Genomic DNA, 18,974 nt, shown 5'->3' on the forward strand with positions numbered 1-18,974 from the left:
CCCATTTCAAAAAAAATAAAAATATAAATTATTATACCAATTTTAAAAAGTTGGAGATTTTTCAAGGTTGACGTCAAATCTGAAAATTGTAGAGTAAAATTTTAATGGTGGAAGATATAAAAAAAAAAAAAAAAAGATAAGAGAAGAGAAAGAAGAAGCCGAAGCAAAAAATTAAATACAAGGGAGCTCTCTTTCTCATAGGAGGAATAAGACCCCTTAAGAGAGAGAGAAACTCTCTTATCATAGTCTGTCAGCCTTGAAAAAATGAATCCTCTTTTATCTTTTCTAAATACTATTTATGAAAAAAATATGAGAATTACCCTTAACATATTCTGAAGTGAGGCTACCATTTTAGTTAAAATAATATTATCTTATCAGACACCCCACTCCAAACTTACATCGAATTAAGAGAGTATACTATATATTTATAAAAATAAAAAAATTTTCAATAAATTAATTTCTCAATATAATATGAAAAAGTTTTGTTCTTGTTTCTGATGGCTTTTAATTAGAGGTCTTACATTCATGGTCCGGAGATCTTATTTCGGTAGTCTTCTTTATGAAATGTTTGAACTAATCATTCTAATTTTATCTCTCTGACATGATCTTAATGATCTTACCTTTTCGATCTGATTTTATTAGTTTGCCATTCCGACCTTATCTTTTCAGATCTTATCCTGCCGATCTAATTTTAGTGGCCTGCGCTCTATATCGTTTGAGAGAGACTTTCTCTTTGAGATTTTATTCCTCTTTGAGGTCTTTTATTATTTTTTTAAGCAATTGTATGAAGTTTTTTTAAATCTATAAATCTCCCATATAATAATTTTTTATTTGACCTATTAGTCCTATTTTATATTTTGAGTTTTTTTATTGAATTTGTCTAGATCTAGTAATGTGATGGTCTTAGACTTTATTGAAGGTAATGTGATGTCTCCTTCTTCGAGCATGATATTTTATGTAATGCCTTAAAGTAATATGCTATTTCACATATATTTCTCTCTTTTTTTTTTAGGATGTAGACTTGTTACCTTTTGTGCCTTTTAGTTTTGATCAGTCATTCTAGTTCTTTAGTCTTGAATCTATTTTATCGAATACCTTTAATTCTCAATTATCTTTTAGGCTCTTTAGCCTTTCTTTATATCTAGACTTATAATTTTATCTGCAATTTTAAGAATTTTTAGCATTTTTTGTATTCAGACTTGTAATTTTAAAAGAGAGAAAAAAAACTCTGCAATTAAGATCTGCCAAATTTGAAAAAGAAAGGTATTTTTATTTTGTCAAGTAATATTTATGAAGAAGAGGGAGAACGTTTCTTAACATATTTTGAAATATAGTCTATTTTTTATTAAAATAATATTATAATGTTTATATTTTATTAGGACTCAAATAATTAAGTAATATTAGAGTTACACCGACTCGAATTTGAACTTTTTAAACGAGTAAAATGCTTTATAATCATGGAGACAAATCAAGAAAGGCAACTTTAATTTTCTTTAAATAAAAAATTAAATAGTTAACTTTATAAAATATAGAAATATTTTAAATTTAAAATAGTGATGAATTAGTTAATTACTTAAAAATTTAAGAAACTTATACTACTCCTTCCTTTTAAACGCCCTACTTTACAAAACTCATATTTTTTCAAATAGATGTTGAAGGTTTTGAGAAAAAAAAAAAGGAAAAAAATGAACTGCCGAAGAAAAATATAATTGCACGTGCCAATGGGAAAAGCAGGTTATCCGGTAATCAATAACAGTCCCTAAAAAGTACTAAATTAACAATGACAACACAAAGCTAAACTCCAGATAGATTAAAGAGCAAAAGATAGAGAAAGAGGGAAAATTTGAGATCCAAATCAAACTCGGAAAACCCTAGCTATGGAATAAGCAGCAACAGAAGCAATGGCTCCTATAAAGGCAGTTTGGATCGCACTCTTGAAAGATTGATCACCTGTAAAGTGACCCTTAATGAATCCAAATATCAGTAATGCAAGAATCGTCACTATAATCGACGCAACAACTGCTTCTCTGGCCACCGGGACGATCATGTACGGCGAAAGTGGTATCAATCCTCCGATGATGTATGATATGGCTATTGTCAGTGCACTCTGTAATGCTCTCATTGGGTCTGGTTTCTCCAGTCCTAATTCAAACCTGCATCATCGTTTCTTTCTCATTGAGGATCTAGAAAATAGAATTTTCAGGTGAAATGGGTTGAAAAAGAAAGAGGGAAAGGTTTACTTCATCATGAAATTGAGCCAGTGTTGAGGGTTTCTTCTGAGAGCATTGACCACTGGCTCGTATTCGTGTGGCTCAACTCCATAGCCTGCTAATATTTCTCCACATTCAGCGGCTTCTGCAGAGAGATCAATGTAAGAACCCCAAACAGAAGCTTATTTTTCTTTTCTGTTTAAAATGATGATGAAAGATGAAGCATCTGTGAACCTATATCAGGGACATTGATGATTTCTTCTTGTTCTCTTTTTAGTTCCCTCGTGTAGTGGTCAGCTTCACTTTTCGCTGCAAGGTACCTGCATTCTCCGATATTTGAAAACAAAAAAAAAGAAAAAGAAAAAGAAAATGAAAGATATTTAAACAGTTCTAAAAAAAAGAAGTATACCCTCCAAGCCCCATGGAGATGGCACCGGCGGCAACTTCAGCAATGCCGGCTATGAGAATGATACTCGATGTGACATTGGCTCCGGACAAGCCAGCGGCGAGGGCAAAAGGGACAGTGAGTCCATCGGAGACTCCAATAATGATGTCACGGACAATCTCACTAGAAGTAAAGTGTTTCTCTTCATGTTCTTGCAGAAGCGGTTTCTGCTTTTCTAGATCATTATACCCATTTTCTGCCATTAATAAGTCTCGGAAATTGATAGTAAGAACTTTAATATCCGTGAAAACCACCCTGTTTCAACAGATAGCTATCTTTTTATGTCTGTTTCTTGGAATGAAGTCATGAGAAAGGAGGTATATATAGGAGGAAAATTTACAAATAGTTGAAAATAAGGAAATTTTTTACACATATTTTATCTATATACATTCTGATGTTCAGAACTAGGGAAAATAGGATTTTGTGTATAAACTTAGTCTGGGTGAGTCCCATTTCCCGGTCATGTAAAATCGTATTTACAGACAGATTTGTCTGCTCATCTTCGTCAGGCGGCGATTTAACTTTCCTCCGGAGCGCGTGCTGATAGAGTCGCGGTATAACCGAACCTATTCTCCTATTTTCCATTACATCAAACGAGCTAGACTCTATTCTGACAGATCCGGGTCCTCGGTCAGCCTGGTTTGCCTTAGGCGCGAATTGAATAGTATGTTGATAGGTCGATCTGATTAATGAACTCTAATTGGGTTTTGGGCTTGTTTCTCTCTCCGGTACTCGACCTCGGCCCGAATGTCAGAGGTCCAGCGATCATCACATTTGATTAATAAAATATAATTAAATCTTAAGACGATGTAAGAATTTATAAATGTGATTACAGAATTTATAAATGTGATTATTTTATATCAACATTAATGACCGTCGGGTCTCACCACCCCTGGGCAAGGCCGAGTCGAAGAAGACAGCACTGACTCAAAGTCCACGAAGCCTTTTTTGGACGACCGGTCCAGTCTCTTCAGCCCTGACTCAAATACGCGAGGCAGGCTGGATTGTTCGTGAATCTAGGTCCAGTAAAAAGAAGTCCAGTCCGATAATGTGATATGAGAAATGACAGCAAGTCCAGTCACTTTGCAGCTCTCCCTGCATGCGCGCTGAAAGAAATTAAATTGACGTCTGACGTAGAGAAGGATTTTAACGCATGACCTGAACGACAGGGACATGTGACATTGTAACAGAGAGACCGTTAAGCATCACTAGCAGACAATTGAAAAGGAATAGAATGAGAGAAATATCTCTCTCTATCCAAGCTTGCAACCGCATTATAAACTCTATTTTCTATATTTCAGATCATGAAACATGATATAAATTAAATTAATGAAATAAATAACTTTAACATATTTTATATTAACTTAATATATTATAAATATTTTGTGGAAGAAAGTTATAAAATATTTTAGTATATGAATATTTTTTACCTATATTAAGTCGTTGCTATACCCATTTAAAAGCATTTTATTAATTTAAATATAAAATTTATTATGATTATCTCTACTTATTATTTATTAATTAATCAAATATATAACCTAAATACATATAATAATTAGTTTTCGGTATAATATAATATAAATCACAACTAAATTTAAATGTTTAATAGTGATTTTATTCTTTTTATTTTCGTCGTAATCTTATAAAATATTTTTAAGAATAAAAAATTGAATTTGAAAAGTAAAAATAAAATAAATCAAAAGAAATAAAGAACTAAATTGGAAATAAAACATAAAAATTAAATTAAACTGAAATTTAAAAAATTGAATTAATTTTTTAAATATATAATGATATTTGATTCGGTATAATTCTTAATGAGAAACAAAATCAAACCCAACCGCACTGACAAGTTAACTTTCAAAAGATTCTATAGGGCGTGTGTGGGACACAGGTCTATAAAAGAAAAGAAAAAAAAAAGAAAAAAACTGAAATTAAATTATCAAAAGCTAACTTAACAACTGAAATCAAAACAAGACTGAATGAATTATTAAAAAAAAAAAAAAAAAGATATAATGACATTTGATTTGGTCTAATTCTTAATGAGAAGTAAAATCAAACCGAACCGCACTAGCAAGTCACGTTCACGAGATTCTATTGGGCGTGTGTCTGGCACAGGTCCACAGAAGAAAAAAGAAAAGAATATATATCTTTATGTTAAAGTGGATATATCCACGCGTGGCTGCCACAAGCCTTGCTTTTTATCTGTTGTCTACTTATTTTGTTGTTTAGTATAGGCCAGCCTAAACTCTATCGCAGATGATGAAAGAGAAGAATTTCTAATAATATTTTTCTTGGCCATGGGTTCATACATAGTCTGCATAAAAAAAGCATGGAAAGAATTATAGAATGGTGTTAAAGTTAGATGTGAGCAAAGCTTCTGAATATGTTGAGTAGTTTTTTCCGCAATATATGCTACAGAAATTTAATTTTCATGGTGAATAGATTTCCTGAATCAATCAATGTGTTACTACAGTAATTATGTCTGTTCAAATTAATGGTTATAAATTTTGTTTTTTCTTTTTTTTTTCAGAGGCCTTAGGTAAGGGATCATCTATCTCCTTATTTCTTTCTCTTATGTGCAGAAGGCTTCTCTCATATCATTAAAACATTTTGCTTGCAAGGGTTAAAAGCTGCCAAACATGGGCCATCCATTACTCACTTGCTCGTTGCATGTGATTTCATACTTCTCTCCAAAGTCTCATAAAGAAAGGCTGACATTATTATCGAGTTACTCGGACTGTATTCGGAATTTAGTGATCAAAATATTAATTATAAAAAATCTTCTATCATGTTCAGTTCCAATACTCTGCCTTGCTTGAAAAACAAAATAGCAAATAAATTGGGCATCTCTCTTGTGGATATATATGATAAATTTCTTAGATTACTAGCTACCATCTCTCAATCCAAGCGACAAGTCTTTGATTTTATCAAACACAGAATTGCTCTTAAACGTGCAAGGTGAAAGGAGTTGTTGTCTAAGGGAGGTAAGAAAGTACTTATTAAAGCTATTACTTCGACAATACATATTTACGCTATCTCTTGTTTTAGGCTGCCGGTGTCACTGTGTAAGGAAGTAAATGGGATTGTTTCTCAATTCTGGTAGGCCAAAAACAGAATGAGAAAAAATTCCATTTGGTTTTTTGGTCCAAAATATGTGACAGGAAGAGCAAAGGTGGGTTATGATTCAAGGATTTAGAAAGTTTCAACAAAATGCTAGAGGCGAAGCAAGGCTGGAGAATTTTATCCCAACCAAATTCTCTTCTGGGTCATGTTCTTAAAGGAAAATATTTTTCACATTCATAGCAAAGTATTCTCTGGGGTAGAGAGTTTATTCAGTTGGGTGCAAGATGACATATAGGTGATGGCAATTCTATTCTTTGCAAATAAGACAAATGGATTTCTGAGATCTTTCCGTCGATTCCAAGAGCAAAGCTGAATCATGACATCAATATTGCTCGTCTCACATCCGTTCAATAATGAAACAAGGAGATAAAATGTTCAAACTTTAAATGTAAATTTTGATCTTCCAATAGTAAAAGGTATTTTATCAATTCCCATCATTTTATTTCTAAAGTAGGACATGATTATTTGGTATTTTGATAAGTTAGGCAGATATACAATTAAATCTGATTTTTTTTGCTAGTCATTGTAGACGATCCAAGTTCAGATCTAACAACCCTCTTGTTAAGGGTAATCCAGGTCCCCAATCTTGTTATAATAATGTTCTCTTTTAGAAAAGGTTTTTGAAAGTGTCTCTTCCTCTAAAGATTCGCCTCTTCCTTTTGCAATTTATTTCACACTTTTGATCCCTCTTTGTTTAGCGAAAAAGAAACAATGTTTCATTTATTTTTTGGTTGTCCAAGAGTGGTTGCTGTCTGGGTTCATTCACCTATGAGATTATGATATTCCCTTTTAAATCAGTCTTCTAAGATTGCTTTATAGTCTGAGCTATGTTTGTTCTTAGCCTCATGGAGACTATGATGGTTTGATTCAGTTAGCAGGTTTCATCTTACGGTAAATTTGGAAATCTCGGAATGCTTTGGTCTTTAAATCGGAGCAGACTATTTTTCAACAGGTTATTGAAATGGCACTGATCAGAGTTCACATTAGCAAATAGTAACAACAATACACATGAGTTTTGACTCTCCCACACAAATTGGCAACCACCAACCAATCATTCTTTTACAGTAAGAGTATATATCTATCGAATTAAAAAAATATTATTTAAAATATAGTAGGATATACATATTAATATAAAATTTTAACTTTATATTAATCGAGTATATAAATTAATTTATGCACTTTCATGTATATGAAATTTTTTTAATAATAATTAATTTTTTTAAATTTTCGTTTAACTAGCTGGATGTAGGTATAATTTAATTATTTTTATTAATTTTATAATAAAATATATTATTATATTTCTTATTTTTATTAGACGCATTAAGTTTAAATGATTGATTAAAAAAATAAATAAAGGTAATTATGAATTAGGAAGTTAAAGGACATATCACATGTTTGTGTTAAGTCTTTTGGTTGAACATTAATAGATGAATATGAATAATATAGATTCAATTTGATTACCAGTAGTCATTAAGTTTTTATGGGGTGAGATTTTTTATATTTTCGTTCGTATAGGATATATTTGGTAAATATTTTTTTAAACTAGATAATTATATATTCGATATATATTTTTTCGATCGGTTTATTAACAATGAATAAATATCTCATTCATTATTAGCTCGGTTAAAATCATACTATTGCCCTGATATATATATACTAAGTCAGATATTAAAATACACGCATTTAAGACATTGTATTATTTAACGTGGCGTCGAAAGTCAAAACTACAAAATCTCTGAAATTATACTTTCGATTTGATTCTTCCGAACAGGTTTCAAACGCCCTAATCTATCTTAAGCAATTTCTCGATCTTAATTTTTCTATAGCCACTAAAATAGAATATACACATTACATAATTTTATATGATACTATATTTTATGTGTTGTCAGGTTGAAATATTGTTATGGATTGAATTAAAAAAAAGCTTTCTTTGTAATTGTTAAACAGACCTAAAAATGTAGAACCCTTTTAAGCTGATGAATTAGAGATGAAGATGATGGTATTCAATTGCACAATTAATAAAGGGGAAAGCAATCTCAAGTGGAATCTGAATAAGAAACAGTAGAAGAGTTGCTTTGATGGAATTGGTAAATAAATCTAATAATTGGGGATGCTTGTGGGAAGCACACGCCCATCAGGATATAGATATGCAAGAGATTGGCTGCTGAAGCTTTTTGAAAATGGTCCCAATGCACAGTTTCCACCCACCACACTTGCTCTTATTACTCCACTTTCAGATAAGAATCTCATCCTCTTTCTCACTTTTCTCCAATAGAGAAAAGTGCTTTATTTTTCTTCAAAAAAAATTTTGCATTTTTTTCTTAATAAAATACTTTAAAATGATATATATGATTGGTAAGAGAAATTCCAAAATTGAAAACATGTTAAAATAAGAAAATATATTAAAAGAATTTTGTTTTATAATCCTCTAGCTTGTCCAGTGAATGGGAATCTTTATTTGGTGGAGCCTTTTTATTACAAAAAAATATTTTATTTTTCACATAATTTTAAAAAATATAATTAATATATTTATAATAATAAATAATTTATGTAATATTTTTTAAAATATATTCTCAGCTCATATTATTATATAAAAGATTATAAAACTTATATTACAAAATTATTCTTAAAATTAATAAAAGAATGTGGGAATAAGGAATTTATACAGCACATGTGTAAATAATAATAATAATTTTTATAAAAAAAACTTACTATGGAAAGTTATTAGTTGAACAATGAGTATTTTAGAATTTTTTTAATATTAAATAGTTAAAATTAATGAAAAAAAATAATAAGTAGACGTTATAAAATATTAAAAATATTTTAATAAATTTTTTAAAATTGAGAAATTAATTAATAAATTTTTTTATATTATAAAATTAAATACAAAGTTTTTCAAAAAATAATAATGAGATGGAGGTGGAGAGGCATGGTTGGTTTGGAACATTGATGATGGAAATGGAAATGGAAATGTGGTTCCCAAAGTGGAAGGGGTGGCTGCTTACTTTTACCAATTGCCCTTTCCACTATTTTCCTTGGCTTTTTGTGGAGGACGCGTGCTTACTACTTTTTTTCAATTTTCAATATCATTTTTATAATTTTCTTCCCATTTCAACATTTTTACTTAAAAAACCTTCCACGTGTGTCGACTCCACGTACTCCCATTTGTACCTTCTCCATTAAAGAAAGGGCAAAAAAATGTATAGAGTTTGGTTTCGTTTTGCAAAATAAAATGAATTTCATTTGCATTAACTAAAACGACATATTTACATAATATACCATCATTGTTACTGTCAAGAATATAAACCAACTCTTACCCTTTTTCAACTGATTTATGAGGAGATGGTGTTGTCTCGCAGCTGTTGATGTGTGCAGCGATTTTTAAGGCCGGATCGAGTCCTTTTATTTTGCTGTTGGATTTCAAGTTTCATTGTGTTTGGTTGTATGGGCTTGGCCTCATCATACTCCACCTCATGTATCTTTCTTAAAATTAATGAAAACTTCATTTCAAGAAAAAAAAAATCATGTTGCCTTTAAAATAAAGGAGCTTAATTAATTTCAGGAGAGATGTTTTAAACCTGAAGATGAAGATCAGTGATCATGACTCATGAATGATGACTTGACATACAAGAAGCTACCACTAGGTTAAAATCTCTGCAACTTTTTTTTATCGGTAATCTTCCTCCTACCCTAAGCATAGGTCTCTCATTCACCTGTGAAGCTTCCTTCTCCTGTCTCATTGGGTGGGTATATGACGTTAAAAGTGTATATACATCTAATGTTTGGAGCAAAAGCCTGAGGTTGAGAGGTTTTCATGAGTGCTATGTCTTTGCCATGATCTAAAATTTTTCACTCGGACGCTGCCGACAATAAGAAACTCCTTTGAAGATGCGAAACATAACAGGTAAAGCTCCACTTCAATTAAGGCTAAGATCGGTTGAACTCGGTGATTACTTGAATTGCTCTTACAATGTCTCATATTTAATCCTCAATCGCAATGTGTTTAAAACCGTAGAGCATCTCACATGATGAGCTGCTTGAGATAACGGGCCATGATATTTTCATAAACGAAATTATACTAATTCAAGACATTAGAGAGAGAGGGTAAGAGAATAACTACCTACCAGGTACAATGTCAACAACAAAGTAATCGCAACTTAACAGGGGTACCTACTGTAACTACTCGACACCAGTCGTATTGATTCCATGCGTACATGTCAGCTATACTGCCTACATAGAGAAACTAAATTTGGTTTTACAGCCCATATGAAACACACTCTTCTGAAATGGGGAAAGGCTCTGGCATAAAACCAAGTTTTGCTGTGACAATAACAGCAGCCAATATCCACTTCAGATATATTAATATACTTGTACTCCTCACAAGATCCCTTTCATTGCGAAGCAGCTCTCACTCACTTGGGATTCCTAAGAACAATGATTACAGAGTCTCCACGGAGAAACATCTTACTAATGAATCTATCCTTGTTCACTGGCATGGCCTTTTTCTTGCCTTTCCCTGTCTTTGGTACCTAAACAAAATATAATCCATGCATATTACCAACAAAAAAGAGTAACAGTACTTGAAAGTAGATACAACCATAAATAGGAAAAAGCATTAAAATAAGACCCACCTCAGTCCACATCTCCCTGACATTTTCAAGAACCATGTTGCAATGACGATCAAAGGCTCTAACACGACCAAGTAGTTTTTTGTTGTTCCGACAATTAATGAGCACCTACCAAAGTGCAGTATGACAAATCAAATTTAAGTGAGGCACCCTGATGGTAGGACTGGTTCAAATTAGTACAGGAAGCCACAACTGAGCTTTACCACAGAATCAGATAAAAGGTCATACAATTTGCTCAAATTAGACTTAACATTACCTGAGTGTTATTTTTGACACTCATCATTAGTACTGAAAGGGGTCCTGTATTAAACTCCTCCTCCTCATTCTTGGTAACCTGCAGCAATTACCAGAGAATCAGACAAGCATACATGAGAAATATTCATAACTACCCCCCAAATTTGATAATTTATCTAGGGGCTATGATCAGTTAAATAAAAATCAAGAAAAAAATTAAAAGAAAAAAGAAGAACAGACAGCAGAGTATCTGAGAGAGGAAAACATCTTACCTCTTCCTCCATTGGCCGGCTAAAAGAGAAGAAGAAAACAAAATAAATGATAGTTAGCAAGTAAGCAAATAAACAGCTCTAATATTTATCCAAAAACAGAAAAACCTGAAAAGTGTTGGGATAGAAAAAGGAGTTACCTCATCTTGAAAGCACTTGACCCTTCTTACAATGTCTCGAACAAATATTCCCAGCACTAAACAAGAGAATAGCAATAATTAATTAGAGAAGAAACAAATTTATTATTAAAATGACGTGCACCAAGCTGGCATATGGATAGGAACTAGGGTTTCATTGAAAATAAAAATGAGCAACTGATGTTCAATACAACAAACAAGTCAAAAAACCATAAATCTGAAAATATGACAACAAAAAAAAATAAGGCACTGTAAAAGAGCTTGTCAATCAGGAAAACGCAATATCACATCTATTCTCCTTCAGGCTAAAAAATATATAGAAAGCTAATTTTGGCATTTTTAGGCCAACAAATCAATACTGAGTTAGTATGTTTACTAGGTTTTATTATACAAATACTATATTTTTAGTTTTGCATTCTGTCCAGTGGTCAACATTTGCTTTTCTTACTTCATAAGATACTAAATAGTGCAAAACAAAAATAATAACTAACCAGATCAGACATTGAAGATCTTCTTTAAAACTCTTCAGCTCAGGTCTCCACAATTTTTCAGCATTAACAAGCTCAGGAGAACGAAAGTTTTAAAAACCACATCATTAGAGAGAGGGAAAAAAGATCTTCAATGTCTAAAATAGCAATAAATAAGACAACTGGAAACTCAAAACTGAGACAGATAATTTCGGATTTAAAATTGAAATTCAAATTTCTTAAATGAAAAAATGCAATACAAATTAATGAATTCTAGTTCTCAACAGTTAACACAGGGGAGATGAATAATGGATCTGAAAAAATATAAATCAACCAAACAAACACTGTAAAGGCTTGTGAGTTAGTTTTAATTCAAAACAAGACACCCAAAGCCATGGGCAATATCTTCAATCGCCACATTGTCAAACCCTTGACAAATCTTCAACAGGGTACCATTTTCAGGTAAAAAAATGCATTACAAACGTAACAAAAACATAGAAATCAGATACAAAATGTACAAAAGAAAGGTCCAGTTCCAAACAGTCGAGAATATCAATATAGAAATCAGAATCAAGCCTCTTCAGTTCAGGTCTCCAAAAGGTTCCGCATGGAAAATCTCAGAAGAACGAAAGTATTCTACTTATCATCCTCAGAGGCAACTCAAAGATCATTTAAAACTCATTTGAAACATATTATGCAATGATAATCAGTTGACACAAAGCCCCAATTGGCAAGCTAGGAGAAAAAATTTACAAATTTCAAAAGAGAAAAAAAAGATGTCTCTTCAGTTCAGGTCTCCATATGTGTTCCACATGGTTGATTTCTCAGAAGAACGAAAGTTTCAAGTTAATCATCATCATTAGAGACATCTATACTGATCTAGTAAACAGCATAATCAAAACTTAAAATTGCAAGTGCACTGATCAGCAGAGAGATACAATCATACCTGGGTTTTAGCTTGGATGAGCAAGGTTAGAACCAGCACCTGCACCTCAGATCCAACGAAAGAGGACTAGACGGCAATTTTATAGTGCGGCTTGTTGCATTCAGTAGTGAGTTCACCGCAAAACCCTAGCCTCCGCCATTTACACAAGTGTCTGTCTGCACGAAAGCCCTTACTTATTGGGCTTGGGCTCTGTTTGGTCAGGCCACAATATTCTTCTTCGATGACACTAAGATTAAGGATGGCAACAGATGAATATTTTTAAGTATTGGACGGATGGTATTTTAATAAAATGAATTTGAATAATTATAATTAAATTTAAAATAAATTTAAATTTAAAAAATAGTCATTTTGATTTGAATTTAAATTTAATATATAAATATATATCGTTTAAAATCGTTTATATAGATAATTAATTTAATATAAAAATATATATATTTTTATATTAATATTTATATATTTTTTATATATTTTTATTTATATTTAATAATATTAAATATTATATAAATTATTAATATTGCTGTTGCAAAAAAATAGGACATGTCTACATGTATCATTATTATTATTATTATTATTATTATACTCTGTCTAGAATTAATAAAATTATTTAAAAAAGAAAAAAGAAAAAAAAAAACCTTGCATCTGAAGTGTCAATCCACCTGGAGTAACGATCCAGATCGACGTGTGCAACGTGTGGGAATGGATCTCACGTGAGTTCAATCACATCAGATAAAAACCCAACCACCACCGCACCACTCATTGTCACACTCAAAAGTACCAACGTCCATAACGGCTTTTGCTCAACTCCGCACTGTACAACTCAGTACTCAAACACTCAACAGCACCACCCTTCTGTCCCCTGAAACAGAAAAACACAGTTTCTCTACTGGTTTTCGAATTTGAAACCGGAAAATGAAGCTCAGAACGACTAAACTCAAGCCAAAACTCGATCCACATCAATACATCACGAAGAAGCAGCGAACCAAACGTCCTCGCCGAATCCGCTGGCAGATCTCTCCGATTCTTATATCTCGATTGAGATCAGCTCCTCCACAAAAGAGCCAAGGTTTCCATGCTTTCTCGGTAAATTCCATCCCCAGTTTGTACTTTGGAGATGAACTGTCTTGCGATTCAAGCAGAGTTACATTCAAATCTAGTGCAACTAAGAGAAAATTACGTGAAACCGAAGGAATTGAGAAGATTGAAGACGATCCGTTTCGAAGAATAACGAGATCTTACTATAAGCAGAAGGAGAACGAGAGAAAGGAAAATGAAGTAGAAGTCAGTGAGTCGTCTTGTGTAGAGTCGAAATCCAGAGTTGATTGTGTTGCTCCCGGAAAGAGAAGAAGTTCGAAGTTGAAGAAGAGAGCTGAAGACTCAAAAGAAATTCAAATTAGTGAAGGTTCTACATCGGTTACCAAATCGGAGATCTCCTCCTTGCACCAAAATTTAAGTTTCAATGGTAAAAGCTTGGAGAACATATCGTCGGAGGGTAAGGACAACGACACCTTCTCTATTGTTTCCGGTGTAGAGTCTTGCTTATCACATGGAACGATTGAAAGAGTCAAAAGAACAGAAACGGAGCTCTCTGAGATTTCCAAACACGATGCCTTCTCTATCGACGAGTCCGTAGTGGAACAAAAGCCAAAGAGCTTGGGAGCAGTCGAAGCGGATCTCGCTTGTGCGGAGCGCATCTCTTACGACGACGTTGTTACGGAATACTCTTCTAGTCATGAGACGGCGTTCTCGGAGCTGCAATCTGAAGTGTTCCTGGGGAGTTCGTCCGACATCGAATTCTCAGATTACACGCCGTCGATTTTTTTCGATTCTGGAAGCGAATTTTCCGAAAAATCGGTTGATGATTCTCCTCCTTCGCAAACGTACTCATTGTTGCTCGAGTTTAGACAGAAATTCTCGCGATCAAGCGTTCCCCTAGACATGATTAGATGCCCGTTCACTGAAGCAGAGTACCTATTACATTCCAGCGTAAGTTCTCTCCAGTTTTTTGAATTAGGCACATCGTTTTCTGATTTCTTCAGGAATTTCCCAGTCATACAAACAGGGCCGTTTGGCTAGTTTCTTATTTAATGATTTTAAAATCAAACATAATTTCTATAGTAGTTTTAGTTTAAATTCTCTTTTTTAGTATTCCAATTAGCTTCGATCTCTATATGTCTGCTGCCATTTTTAGGAAACCGTAGCTTGCCCTCCTTTCTAGGCAGCCAAACACATTGATTTTAATATGTAATTGTTCAATTGCCAGTTTGTGAAATTCGAAATTCAGGACGACGAAGAGAGCTACCAAAGGTTTCGGGAAAGAGAAAGAAGGCAATTATTCTTGCACGACTACGTCGAGTTGTATTGCTCCACGACGGAGTACGGTAGTCTCATCTTAGAGCAACGGCTCCAGATGGTTCACTGGATTGTTGAGGTGAGTTCCTTACCAGCCTGATAAGTGGTAACTTATTCATCGGCTAGCTCATCGGCGTATTTAACATTTACTTGCGCTCATGCGGCGATTAGAGACAGTTTACTTAGATGTCCCAATATTTCACGTTCATAGAACGTGTAAGATGATAGCTGGCAAGTTCTTTCGGTTATAGGAGCAAATATTCTCTACGGTAACATTTACCAGAGAACATCCCATCTACTTGTGACACGTCACAGAGGAAGGGCATCTGGTGTTGCATGTAGAGCTTTCATACTGCTCATCATGTGCCCTCTTCTCGCAGAGCTTGACATACTGTTCTAGTATATGAAGGACCTGACTGGATCACTTTGCAATAGAAAACTTGATTCTCTTCTTCTATTGGTTATGCAAGAGAACTATTAGAAATGTTTCTGGAGAGATCGCTTTTGTTCTTTGGCAACTTGAACTGTTTCGCGACTGAACTAGTTGCGAAATGCTTTCTCGTTTTTCAACTTAGTGAAAAACACGTAGGACGAAATTTGTACCTCCATGGTATACGTTAGCACTATTCCTATAACCCGAAAGACTTGCAACGGCATTGTTTTTTGGCATGACCATTACCAAGCGATTTCAACGAGTAAAATAAAGAATTTAAGAGTAACTCTAATTTCCCCATGGTTGGGAGTAAACCATAAGCATTTTTCCTTCTTTTGGGTGGGATTTGCGGTATTTTTATTATTGTTATTGTTGTTGTTGTTATTATTATTATATTATTATTAATGGATTGTCTATTGCATTATCAGATTACATATAGTATTCATTCATTTATTGCTGCATGTTACTTTGGGTAAGCAGCAATCAACCGCAAAGGAGTTTCAGCTCGAGACAACGTTCCTTGGAGTTAGTCTACTGGATAGGTTCCTAAGCAAAGGATTCTTCAAGAACAAAAGAAGCCTTCAGATTGTTGGAATAGCGTGCCTTACATTGGCCACCAGAATTGAAGAAAATCAGCCCTACAATAGGTGATTATCTTAACTTGCCTCAATTTTTTTACCACTGCTGTGGTTAATAATTAAGGATTGAAAATAAAGGTACCAGCTAGCCTTTGTTTTGTTTTGTTTTATTTTTATCGACAGCTAGATTTGATCAGAAGCAAGATTTTCTTCACAATTATTAATATGGATCATATCATGCAGAAATCAAATATCACAAAATTCAATAGGAGAAAATTGAATTTCAGCTTATAGGTAGATTATGCCAAGACAAAAATATTCTTTCTGTGATTGATCGACAATTTTTCGCTCAATATAATCATTTTATGCCCTTCTCTTAATTCCGAAAACACACTATTATTTAGAAGACATTAATTATATTAGTTTTAGACGTTTTTCCGTGAACCTGCTATAGGACCGCGGCTGAAATGAACTCGTAATCCAAACTTGACTGATCAACATGAAACATCGTGTTTATCATCCTGATTAATCCGTTCCTTCGAATGTTCTCCTACTTATTTGATGGCCAGATCACAAGCGAATGTCATCACTTAAAGATCAAAGATAATATTATAGCTAAATGAAAATTTTGTACTGGCCAATATGGGAATCCATGAACTTACTTTTACTGCGGGCATTTCAGTGTGAGGCAAAAGAATTTCCCCATGGAGAGCAGTGCATACAGCAGATTTGAGGTTGTAGCCATGGAGTGGCTGGTGCAGGAGGTACTCAACTTTCAGTGCTTCTTGCCCACCATCCACAACTTCATGTGGTAATTTCCTTTCCCATTTTATCAATTAACTAGTACTAGATTAGCATCTTATATACAGAAGCAAACTTGAATTCCTCTTGTAATTTCATAAAGGCAAATTTTGTTGGAAGAGTTTAATATATTACGTTCGTATTAACGGATCTTAGGTTCTATCTGAAAGCTGCTAGAGCTGATGCGAAGGTGGAGAAGAAGGCAAGATATCTGGCAAAGTTAGCTTTATCGGACCATGAGCATCTTCGGTACTGGCCCTCAACAGTTGCTGCGGGACTTGTGATTTTGGCTTCTCTAGAAAGCGATCAAATTGAATCCTACCAACGGGTCATTGAGGTAAAAATACTTAAGCAGAGCAACAACGTATCCTTGAATTTAGGCCCGGTCAGTAACTTCAAAATTAGGTTGATTTAGGTTTTCTTTTTTTTTTTTTTTTAATTCAATCTGATACAGGATGTTAACACACTAAGGATTCATCCTAGGCAACTCATTACTGTTTGGACTAGCATTACTGATCCATTCTTATATTGTGAAGAATACAGTTTGACATTCTAATTAATTAGTAATTTTGCAGGTTCATGTGAGAACAAAGGAAAATGACTTGCGTGAATGCATGAAGGTAAAAAGGATACAGCTATGACATAAAATTATATCAATTTGTCGTCTCCTTTTTACCTCTCGGTTTGGCATAATTCATTTGTAAGGAAAGAATTTAAATGAATCTTGAAAAATCAAGGCATAGTTTTATTTCTTTTCAAAATACAAAATTTATCAATTAAAAAAAAATTTTTCATTCAAACAACAAAATTGATAGAAAAGAAATTGAATTGAATTCTTGTAAAAAAAAATTATTTTAAACAAGGAGTACAGCAATCTATTTAGGATTTTGACAAAATTTATATTTATATAGAAAGGTTTTGATGTATTCTAACTGGTCACAATTCTCAAAAGCATTTCCAAAACATGTTTTTACAGGATCGTTCTTAACTTTTTTAATCATATGTTAATTTTGGCAGACAATGGAGTGGCTGCTACAGTATGTAAACTAGACAGATTAGAAGACAGAACATTCTACTCCCACTTTTTGTTCATTGACATTCACTACTCATATATCTTAGCCAATGGTAAAGTGAAAACTGATAGCTTTTGTATATCCTAATAAAATATAGGTTTTACATAACCGATTCTTTTTCAACTTGACTAGAAAGAAGAGAAATCTTGTTTCGTTATCTGTCCATAAAGGCAGGAACCGGAGTCTGCATTCAGTTGCCTGGCTTGTGTTAATTTGGAGTACAAAGATTCTTCTCAGGAATCAACTTTTCCATATATTCTTTTTGCAAAAGATCTGTTATTTTCAAGCAACGACAGATGTAGAAGAAAAACTGTTTCTGCTTCTATATGTTTTCTCCAACAGTTAGTATAGTTATTCAGTATCCAGGGAAATATGTGCATCTCTTCATAATGCTATTGGCATGTAAAGATAATGTAATATGGTTAAATTTCACACTCAGCCTTTTACTTGATCAGTTTATTCATGATATTGACTCGCCTCAACCTCAACTTATAACATAAAAATGTATAAATATTAATTTAATATTACATAATAAAAAATAATCAAGATAATAATAAATTACGTATGTTTAATTTAGTACTGACTTGATTAATAGATTTTTGATTTCAGATGTGGAAGAAACAAATCGGTTTTGTTAATTAATTGTTAAGTATGAAATAAAAAAATTATATATATATATATATATAGGTCATCCAATTTTTGCAAAGATATTAATTAGATTTTATATAGATTTTTCTTGTTTAGAAATCATTTATATAAATTCAAGATATAAAATATATAGTAATACATATATTTTAAATATAGAATAAACCGATCCAAATAAAAATTTTTGTTCTACAAAACATAAAAAAGAAGGTATTTCATAGGAGGTATGATCTAAATGTCATTAATTTTTTCATTATTGTATCTATGATAGTGAAGGTTATCCATGAGGAGATTTGATAATGACATGTTTCCTGAGGTCCTTTGTCACGTTTACATACTATCATATCTCACTAATGGTTAATACATCTTAATTTTTATCTCTCAAATTTATTCTTCTTGCTGTTTCCGGAGTTTTACCTAAAATTTCCCTGTCCGATTGTTAGGTTTTATATATTTTTTTATTAACAATTAACTTGTTTTAAGTTCGGATTCTTGCTCCCTCAAAGTAAACTTGATCAATGGAAGTTCCGTAACATGGGACCTTTATTATCCGTCACTTTTTACTGAACAGTTCTTATACAATAATACCATGAATATTACTCATTAGCTTATCAGCCAGAGTAATTTTGGACAGCA

At 32.9% G+C, this 18,974-nt stretch overlaps 3 protein-coding genes and 3 non-coding genes across 7 annotated transcripts; 1 reads left to right on the forward strand and 5 right to left on the reverse strand.

Annotated features, from left to right (window-relative positions):
- Positions 1-1,688: 1,688 nt before the first annotated feature.
- Positions 1,689-2,955, reverse strand: LOC110604992 (vacuolar iron transporter 1). The gene is made up of 4 exons (XM_021743274.2): positions 2,620-2,955; positions 2,445-2,530; positions 2,241-2,355; positions 1,689-2,153 (listed from the first exon to the last, which is right to left on the reverse strand). Exons 1-4 carry the CDS (start codon positions 2,856-2,858, stop codon positions 1,856-1,858), a joined length of 738 nt encoding a protein of 245 aa, XP_021598966.1. The 5' UTR covers positions 2,859-2,955; the 3' UTR covers positions 1,689-1,855.
- A 6,860-nt stretch (positions 2,956-9,815) lies between these two features.
- LOC110605662 (small nuclear ribonucleoprotein Sm D2) lies at positions 9,816-12,610 on the reverse strand. Of its 2 annotated transcripts, XM_021744308.2 has the most exons (7): positions 12,460-12,557; positions 11,538-11,608; positions 11,050-11,105; positions 10,913-10,931; positions 10,663-10,740; positions 10,410-10,514; positions 9,816-10,307 (listed from the first exon to the last, which is right to left on the reverse strand). In XM_021744308.2, the coding sequence occupies exons 3-7, from the start codon at positions 11,052-11,054 to the stop codon at positions 10,191-10,193; spliced, it is 324 nt and encodes a 107-aa protein (XP_021600000.1). In that variant the 5' UTR covers positions 11,055-11,105; positions 11,538-11,608; positions 12,460-12,557; the 3' UTR covers positions 9,816-10,190. The 2 variants fall into 2 exon arrangements, with proteins under 2 accessions (XP_021600000.1, XP_021599999.1); XM_021744307.2 differs by lacking the exon at positions 11,538-11,608 and having other exon boundaries at positions 12,460-12,610.
- LOC122722329 lies at positions 11,566-11,649 on the reverse strand. The gene has a single exon (XR_006349297.1). It is a non-coding gene; the product is annotated as a small nucleolar RNA Z159/U59 (small nucleolar RNA).
- On the reverse strand, positions 12,088-12,170 carry LOC122722327. The gene has a single exon (XR_006349295.1). It is a non-coding gene; the product is annotated as a small nucleolar RNA Z159/U59 (small nucleolar RNA).
- LOC122722328 lies at positions 12,292-12,380 on the reverse strand. Its single transcript, XR_006349296.1, has one exon. It is a non-coding gene; the product is annotated as a small nucleolar RNA Z159/U59 (small nucleolar RNA).
- A 658-nt stretch (positions 12,611-13,268) lies between the features above and the next one.
- Positions 13,269-18,132, forward strand: LOC110605645 (cyclin-SDS). The gene is made up of 7 exons (XM_021744281.2): positions 13,269-14,442; positions 14,720-14,887; positions 15,722-15,888; positions 16,502-16,630; positions 16,777-16,957; positions 17,196-17,240; positions 17,638-18,132. The coding sequence occupies exons 1-7, from the start codon at positions 13,369-13,371 to the stop codon at positions 17,668-17,670; spliced, it is 1,797 nt and encodes a 598-aa protein (XP_021599973.1). The 5' UTR covers positions 13,269-13,368; the 3' UTR covers positions 17,671-18,132.
- The last annotated feature ends 842 nt before the right edge of the window (positions 18,133-18,974 follow it).

Source organism: Manihot esculenta, chromosome 17 (assembly GCF_001659605.2).
Source record: "Manihot esculenta cultivar AM560-2 chromosome 17, M.esculenta_v8, whole genome shotgun sequence".
Lineage (NCBI taxonomy): Eukaryota > Viridiplantae > Streptophyta > Magnoliopsida > Malpighiales > Euphorbiaceae > Manihot > Manihot esculenta.